Below are 9,289 nucleotides of genomic sequence, written 5' to 3'. Positions count from 1 at the left end.
AGAGGGCCTTTCTTTAGCGCTTAAATGGATCATGCCAAGTTAAATTATACACAGGTTTTCCCAGAAATTTAGAGGCATCAACACATACTACACATATATTTTAGAAGATATAATATTGTGCATATTATTATTACCTCAAGATGTTGCTTCACCACGAAAGGAACCACAGCATTAGGATTTTTTGATCCCTCTGGGAGCACCACCTGAAACACGACATTGATTCAGTGTCTAAAATAAAGTAGTTTTTCTGTATGCATGTTTCAGAAAGTAAACAGCATCCTGGAAAAGGAATCAAGGCAAGGAAGATGCATCATTATATAATACAAAATAAAAGTGGTTCACTTACTTTTATGGTTAACTTGTCAACTACAGTCTCAGCAAGAGGACATCCAAAACTGAAGTTAAGGTACCGTTTTCCATCAGATGACTCAAAGAGGAAATCTTGCAGCGGAAGCCCATATCCGATAACAAAAGTGGCTTTCCAGCCTCCAAACAAAGGATATCGCGGTTCAATTTCAAGTTCAGACTGCAGGAAAAACCCCAAGTCAGCATAATCGAAACAGACAACTATGGTCTACTATGTGATTATTAAAATAATCTAGTATTTTGCATGTATTCCAGTAGTTCTTTAGGAGAAAGAAGCAGAAGCAACAACGCCAAAGGCTGTAGAAGTTTTAATCTCACCTACAACTACTTAGGAAAACTCTAAGGTCCATATCATCAATGAACCCACTTACCCACCTTTCCCAACCTTACCAACTTGTTAGGATAAAACTCCCCAGGTGACATATAGGCTAATTGAATCTAACATCAAGATAGATATTTTGGGAAATTACATAAAGGTTGTAGAAACAACAGGTAAGATAAGGGAGAAATGGGAAAGAGAGAAAGCCATACCAGGAGGAGAATATTTTTTTATTTTGATGAATAACCAAGTTTTTCAACAAAAAGGCAAGGAGTGGGGGGTGCAAAACCTGGGCCACTGTTCACATGGTAAGATTTCTTCCAAGGAGAAGAAAAAGTGAGGGTGATTGCGGGGGGTGACAGGTTGGTTAATGCTCAGCTTCGGTGAATATATTTCCATGTCTAGTAATTACTTTGAAGGACCAGATCTGCTTCCATGAAACCACCTAGCAATTATAGATGAGTCACCCTTAAATGGTAGTCTTTCCAGATCCAAAAAGGATGATTTCTGAGTCCCTAAAAGACAGAATGCACCTTTAACTTAATAGAGGAATTCAATTTGAACTAAAAAAATTTAGATTTTTATCCTCATTTATTTCTTTTGGTGTGTCTGATTTCCTTCTATTTGTGAGATATTCCTGTGATAATAGTCTATGTTCTTAACCTTCATGACTCTTTTTGATGCCATTATTTTGAAAACAGGACTGCATATTGAGTTTGTAAAGACCACGTTTGCAGTTTCATCTCGTTAGACCATTGTTTGGTCTAGCTAAAAGATGCCAATAGTAAGGTATCTGGGGCACTGGCCATATGATTGCATTAGAATGAGGTCCCATACAGAAAAAAAAAAAAAAAAAAAAAAAAAAAAAAAACAAATGACAATTTCATGTTGAACTATGCTAACACTCTATTTTTGTGTCTAGAGGTAACAACGACAACGAACTCAGCCTTATCCCAACTTAATGGGGTCGGCTACATGGATCCACACAAAACAAAATAGGAAAAGCCCAAATAGAAAGGGGTAAGGAAAAAATGAAAAGATGAGAGACGAGGAAAAAAAAAAGATGAAAGTAAGAGGAAAGAGGCACAGCCCAACAAGTTAGGAGAATCTCAATTAAATGTGGTCGCTAAATGGATCCTAGCCTCCAATAGGTTCTAACCAAGGTCATACTTGGGACAAGACCGAGACTATAAATGTCATTCCTTGCCACTTTGCCTATGATCATTTTAGGCTTGCCCCTAGCTCTTTTAGCTCCTTCAATCAAAATCAGATCACTCCTCCTTACTGTGGCGTCCTCAAGCCTCCTTTGAACATGGTCATACCACCTCTAAACGACTTTCGCAAAGCTTGTCATTGATCTTGGCAACTCCCAAATCAGCTCTAATTCTCATTCCTTACTTTATCCTTCCTAGTTTTTCCGTATATCCATCTTAACATCCTCATCTCAGCTAAACATAACTTCTTTATATGACACTACCTAATTGCCCAACATTCCGCCCCATACATCATAGTTGGTAGCACAACGGTCCTATAGAATTTTCCCTAAAGTTACACATCATATACTCCGTCTTCGATCTACTAATTTTAAAACCTCTTGTTTCTAAGGTTGATCTCCATAGCTCCAACTTAGCATTAATCTTTGCTTTAATCTCTTCCACTAAAACGATGTCATTGGCGAAGAGCATACAACAAGGGGGCCTCGTCTATGATGCCTTTGATTGACTCATCCATGATAAGCACAAAGAAATAGGGGCTTAAGGCTTATCCTTGATGTAACCTACTCGCAATTGGGAATTACCTGCCTTAACCTTTCACAGATCTCACACTAGTCACACGCCCTCATAGATGTCCTTAATTATATCCACATATGTACTCAACACCCCACCTTTTACTAGGATATGCCAGATTAAATCTCTAGGGACTTTGTCATATGTTTTTTCTAAGTCAATAAAGACCATGTGCAGATCCTTCTTGTAGGCTCTATAACTTTCCATGAGCCTCCTCAGTAGGCAGATAGCATTTGTCATGGATCTATTTGGCATAATGGTTCTCCAAGATCCTAGTTTCTTTTCTTAGGCAGGCATCAATAACCTTCTCTCATAGTTTCATAGTATGAATCATTAATTTTATGCTTCAATAGTTATTGCAACTTTGAATATCCCCTCTATTTTTGTAATATAGGACTACAATGCTTCTCCTCCAATCATCTGGTGTCTTCCTTGTGTTCATAATCCTGTGAAACAACTTGGTTAACTAAATAACCCCACACACTCCTAGTGTTTTCCACACTTTTATTGGGATCACATCAGGGCCTAGTGTCTTGCCTGCTTTCATCTTTCTCAAGTCTTCTTTAACTTCCCCCACACTAACTTTTCGTACAAATCTATGACATGTGGAGTCTTGTTGAGTAAAGCAATCCTCGAGGTCATTTTTGTGTCCAGAGGTTATAGTTGAAAATTATTAACAATTATTAACAACCCTATCAGATCAAATGTAAAAGACAACAGGTCTTGGACATTAAACAATTGAGAATTTAAAGATATTTCTTAGTCAAGAAGTTGAGAAGCTACTTCGTAGTGATCTTAAATTTCCTTCATAAATTTTCCAAGATTTATCTCCTAAAGTCAATGGTAATTAGGACATCGTTTATAAATCATAAATTTCACTTTTCTAAAAATACAATTTCCTTTTAAAAATTTAAACTCACCCCAATAACCAACATCTTCCTCTAAAAGGTGAAAATATAGGATGCTATCAGTACCTTCAGTGAATCAGTACGTAAACGTGATGTTGAGATGTTCCCTATTTCATCTCGATAGTAAACAGAGTGCACCCGCGGGGGTAGTCTTGCAAGAAGATTCTTAAATGAAGAAACACCACTAAAACCTGGTCTTGATTGAAATTCAACCCTGCCAAAAGGAAGACTTAGAAGATTAGCATGCTGATGACCTTAAAACCAAAAAAGACAACATGAACCAATATAAATGAATGCAACAGAGCTTCTTTTTTTTTTTTTTTTTCAATTGTCAAATGTAAAAATGTGTCCTTTTTCTTCACTTTGATGTTTGAGAACACAATCCTTATATTATTTTACTTGTAGTCTTAGAGTTGCAAAGTGTCAATAGTTCTTTCTTCATTTACAAGCTGAATCTAGTCTACGACTAGTTTCATATCCCCTTAAGATCTTTTCATCTCAACATCTTGTTGATACTTCTCCACCATCTTTGAGTTAACGCAAAAAGTCCAAAAATCACTCAGTTCTAGGAAAAATGAGATAGGCTAGAAGTTTAATCAAATGAATTATTAATTCCTAATTCCTCACATTGATTTGGTGGATCTAGCCCTAAGGGCATGGTGCGCAGTTTCGCTGAAATTTTTGCGAAACCAACCGAAATATTTTGGTTTGACAAAGGGTCAAAATGAAACCCAATACGATACTGAAAACAGTATATATTTTCACCAAAATTTCAAGGTTTGGTCATATTCGGTCCAAAGTTTCATTTCACTGAAATTTTGGCTGAAACACTACTTTGGGTATACTATAAAAACCACATTTCGAACAAAATGTGACCCATTTAGCCTAGTTTCGCCGATGAAGCTTGGAAAGTGGAAACCCCATTTTTTATGCTTTCTTGGCCAAATCATTCTTGTACAAGGTTGGAACAAGTACTTGAGTAGTAGAAGAATGCAGTGGAAGTGACAATTTGCTGTGTTGTTGGAAGATTTGTGCAAGATTCAAAGTTCCAGTTATATCACTTTTCCCAAAAACTAATTTTTGCAAAAAAAAATGATAAATACTTGGTGGTTGGCACTCAATGTTGATGATTCCATTTATAGGATTGCTCGGGAGGACTTGGAGCATTTTTTCCGCCGTACTATGACATGGCTAGCTTTGTGATACAGTTGGAGAATAACTTGCTTCGGCAGTAATAGAAAGCCAACAACATTTTAGTGGTTTTGATCCTACCCGGAACTCAATGTGGTAGTGTGGTACTAGGAGTCTAAAATTCTAGGATGGACATAGGAGTGACTTGTTGCTTGTATTCTTCTCCAATATATTTGACTATTAATAGCAAACCATGTATAATGCATGATTTATGAAATGGTTTATAATTTGATGTCTATTCATTCCATATACATATTTAAGTTTTTTTACTTGAATTATATATGTTCTAGTAATAAACATTGTGTGGAATAGGCATAGTTCTAAATCTGGGGCAGGTTTCGGCCGAAATTCCACATGGAATTGAGTGGTTTTTTTTTTTTCTTAGCCCAGAAAAAGTACATAGTTTCAGCCGAGATTTTGAACCTTTGGAATATGCATTATTAGAGAATATATACAACGCACACTACCAAACTAGGGGCCTAAGTCAAACAACTATTTTGGGTGTATTTTTAAAATCTAAAGGTTCCCACTATGTTTAGAGGACCCACAATAGAGTTTCCTAGAAGTTCCAGGACCTAATTTGACCATTTGGCCCTCAAAACCCATCATGGAAAATTACTGGAAAAAGTGTCCAGGTTTCAGGTTTTAGGTTTTGACCGAACCTGGAACCTTACCTAAGGACCAGTTGTGTTTCAACGGTCTGGCATGCAGCAGAAATAGTGGAGTTGCCCAAAAAGGCACATCACAGCTGGTACGATGGATGATTCCTCATTATTCCTCCATGGTTACTTTGGAGATGAATCCCAATTGATTCATTGACTTCCACTAATGCACCCCAAAGGGGAAAAAAGGTAAAAAGAGGAGTGGATGAATCGTAAAACTTGGTTTGGTCAAATTCCTAGTTGAAGACGAGCTTCATATAAAAGACTTGATTAACAAAATACAAAGATTTTACCATCTCAATGAGCTGGCATCTTCAACATTCACGAACTTCCACTCAATTAGTTCAATCAAAGTTTCCACTAAATTTGAAAAGGAAAACTCCTTCTACATGCCAAGAGGAGGGAGTGATTCTGAGACATCCCATTCCTCCACATGTTGGATCAAGAGTAGCTATCGATGAGCCAACTGGGATCCCTTCCCTAACAGAAATTTTCTTTTCCATCCGGTTTAATTGACATTCTTCACAACATCATGCTTACCAAGCTCTTTTTTTTCTTTTTTTTTTTGGTGGGGAGTGGGGAAAGAATAATCATGCTAAACCAGTTGTCTCAGATAACAAATATAACTTATATGATGACATAATCTCTACTCTTTGTAACTAAATTTTGCATATCGTATTAAAATATATAATAAATAGAATCACAGAATCCATGATTTCAACCAATTTTAAGAAACATAGTAATTTAAAAACATAATCACATATAACCGGCAGCCAAACTAACCTTGAAAAGATGCCCTTGTGTTTAGCACCTGCATGAACCAATGTGTAGTGCTCTCTAACCTGAAGGCTGCCCCAGTGAGATACTTCAACTTCACGCACAAGTTCCTCGACAACCGCAAATGGGCTATTATTCTCAAAATGAACAATTATTGGAGCATACGAATATGGATGACGGTCATCATACCGCCCATATTTTATTTCTGTACCCACACGGTTAGTGGGTTCTACTCTTGTGAGAGATTCAACCTTGTTACTTGGTGTTTTTATATATGTGGTCTGCTCTTTAATAAGATAAGGTGACAATATTATTGCACTATCATGATAATACACTAGCTGAGACTCAGATTGCCCAATCTCTGCAGGGAAAGGCTCTAGACCATGGGTTAACACAAGAAGCACTTCCAGCAATACAGTTTCACCATTTTTTAGAGGATTGCGCAAAGAAATAGATAAGAATTGAGCTTCATTTGGTGCATCAGGTAGCACTTTGGGGCTGACATCAAGGGGCACATAAGATTTCTTTTTCCGTTTCCCTACAGTTGCTGCTGCTTTGACCAGCGCCAAATGTTTAACTTGGGTGGGTGGGAATGCAAGGAGGACTTCTGAAGCAGGAGATGCCCCGGTATTTTCAACCTGAAAGAGATCCATCAACCACGTATAAATACCAAAACATTGGAAACTGTACGAGGATAAAATAGAAATGCTTTCCAACATCACTAATTATCATTCTAACTTGGATTATTACTACAGTATAATTATTATTGCTTTTGTTCTTCTGTCTTGTTGCTAATGGTGATGACAATGATGACAAGTATGTTCCAGGTGAAGGTTTCTGAACAGTAAATGTGGCAATGCAAAAAATTCAACTCATTTGGAAGTTATCAGAGTTTTCTAGCAACTTTTGTATGGAGGGCATGTTTGCAATTACAATTGTAAATGGGTTTCTGAGTCTTGGGCTTGGTCGGATTTTGGGTTTTATGGTCACTGTTCTCCCATAATTAAATAAAAAGCTAATTACCACTTAGGATTCTATTTCGCTCTTTGTGGATTGAAATTGTTGAAGGAACCCAAGCTCTATATCAAACTGGCATCAGAGCTCTGTTGCCTGGTTGTCCTACATTACAGTTTACAATTTAACATAACATGACGTTAAATTCTGTGGTGACTGAACTCCATAGTGTTAATCCCACTTCAATTGTATGTGAGATTTTCTAATCCTGTGAACATTCTCCTCTCATCAGGTCAGTTTTTTGAAATGGACATTTACATGGTATCAAAGCAGGTTATGTCCTGCCTCCCTTCCGGTTCCATATGGCTCCACCTCCCCTTCCTATTTTCTTCCATGTGTATGGAGATTCTGAACTGTACACGTGAGGGGGAGTGTTAATCCCACTTCCATTGTGAGTGAAAAATCCCTTTCCTAATATTTCTATGAACACCCTCCTCTCATCAGATCGGTCTTTTGAGATGCAGATTTACACATAGGACTAAAATGCTAAAGATCTTCATAATGACTAGGTCTTCAGGTCAATGTTAAATTCTTTGAAGACTAAAAGACCAGAGGACTATCATGCTAAAGGCATTAAAGTGTTTCATTCTCCCTCTCCTTCTTACACAAGCATACTGCAAAGAGAACCAGGTTCCATAAATTTTTCTCCCATTCAGGAAATAGAAGTGTTTCTCTACCCAGGTGGCCAGGTTCCCAAACAATCTTTCAAAATATCGAAATTGTATTTCAAAGGAAGTTCTAAACAGGTCAATCAAACATTGAGGTTTCAATGAAATTAGGTTGGAAGAAAATACCTTTAAAGTCAAGAAAACCCTCGCAATGTGAGATGTTAAGTCAATCTGCATCCATTAACACAATGTCAATGATAAAGTTCAGATCAGTTGAACTCATGGTTTCATATAACAAAAAATTGAAATAAAACAAGAAAAATTCAAAGATACCAAGTAGATAAGTTAAGCAACCATATGGATAAATAGAATATGCCTCATGGGGAACTCTAAACAGCGCTACTAGTGATGTTCACTCACTGAAACTCTTGAGCTCTTGATCTTTATACGTAATCAAGTACAACTTCGAGCTAAAATCCAATAACTTTTGCAGAACTTCAAATGCACCGCTAAATATAAGATGATGAGAAGAGAGAGAATATAACCCATTCATGAAACCTGGACTGAATAAATGAAGTTATAAATTTGAAAATCCAAAATTTTCACCTCCACACCCAAGAAATAGCACTGATAAGCTTTCCTATACAGAAAATGTCAAAGGATACTAAAGATCTATCAGCAGACAATTTCCAAATCCAAAATTAAACTAACAGAGTTCGCAAGGAAACAGATTGAAATGCCCACACTCACAAAGATCCAATCACCCGATGAATTGTTTCGATTTGATTGTTCGACAGACAAAGCAGATTACGCATCGAATATAACCAATAAAACTTCAAATTCTGACTTCGACAAGCATTATAGCATAAAGAAATTTCGACCAGTTAAGAAAAATTACCCTCCGTTCTGCGCTGACAATCTGAAGGTCCTGCGGGGAAACAGATGAAGATGTAGCCGTTAATGAAAGAACTGAAAAAACGAAGAAAACTAGGGCAAATCGAAATGCGAGCAAAGCTCCCATGGCTGGTCGTCTCTGTTCCTCGTCTGATTGACCTGAACTCGGGACTTTGCATAAAAGGAGACTATCACTCCACTACAATGGATCTGCATTGGTTGGTCCACTTTAGATTCCATTCTGGTCCAGTTCCAGTCTTCATATTCACTGGTTCTTGGAACCCTAAACTGGAACTGGGCCAGGTATAGCCTTCAAAGTCCGTCCTAAAGGTCGTGACAGTTTGTACTTGGACCGTATTGCAACGAAGCTTTAGATTGGTTAGATCTTTAATGATTTAATTTTTGGGTCCAAACACCCCCAAAGACGGGGTGAGATCTGTAATGATTCTATCGATGGTCTGGGCCAGCAAAAACTAATTACTGTATAAGTTTCATAAACGATTCTTCACATTTTTTAAAATAAAAATGAATTATTTGGTGTTTGATAAACTTGTTTCTCGAATTGAATAGGAATGAGTAGAATTCTTGGATCAATGTGCATTTTTGTGGAAAATTCGAACTATGATTCAATATAATTGATTCATGAGGGTTCGGAGAGAATTGGAAGAAATCCACAAAGGAATCAATGGATGTGGAAATTTCGTATATTCCTTCTTGTTTCTCAGGAGAACCTTCGAACTTTGAAAAGTCGTCAGATAAGGTA

General features: G+C 37.2%; 1 protein-coding gene across 1 annotated transcript in view; it reads right to left on the bottom strand.

Moving 5' to 3' along the window:
* The window catches only part of LOC122058062 (dolichyl-diphosphooligosaccharide--protein glycosyltransferase subunit 1B), a 17,347-nt gene extending 8,607 nt beyond the window's left edge, over window positions 1-8,740 (bottom strand). The window contains exons 1-6 of the mRNA XM_042620490.1: window positions 8,531-8,740; window positions 7,819-7,863; window positions 6,017-6,648; window positions 3,447-3,594; window positions 347-526; window positions 135-203 (exon numbers count right to left, since the gene is read on the bottom strand). Of these exons, the coding sequence (XP_042476424.1) occupies window positions 135-203; window positions 347-526; window positions 3,447-3,594; window positions 6,017-6,648; window positions 7,819-7,863; window positions 8,531-8,653 (1,197 nt within the window). The 5' untranslated portion in view covers window positions 8,654-8,740. The remainder of the gene's footprint in view (window positions 1-134; window positions 204-346; window positions 527-3,446; window positions 3,595-6,016; window positions 6,649-7,818; window positions 7,864-8,530) is intronic.
* Between the last annotated feature and the right edge of the window lie 549 nt (window positions 8,741-9,289).

Source organism: Macadamia integrifolia, chromosome 12 (genome assembly GCF_013358625.1).
Source record: "Macadamia integrifolia cultivar HAES 741 chromosome 12, SCU_Mint_v3, whole genome shotgun sequence".
NCBI classification, from domain to species: domain Eukaryota; kingdom Viridiplantae; phylum Streptophyta; class Magnoliopsida; order Proteales; family Proteaceae; genus Macadamia; species Macadamia integrifolia.
Note: the sequence above shows the minus strand (reverse complement) of the source record. Positions and strands in the feature narration are given on the sequence as shown.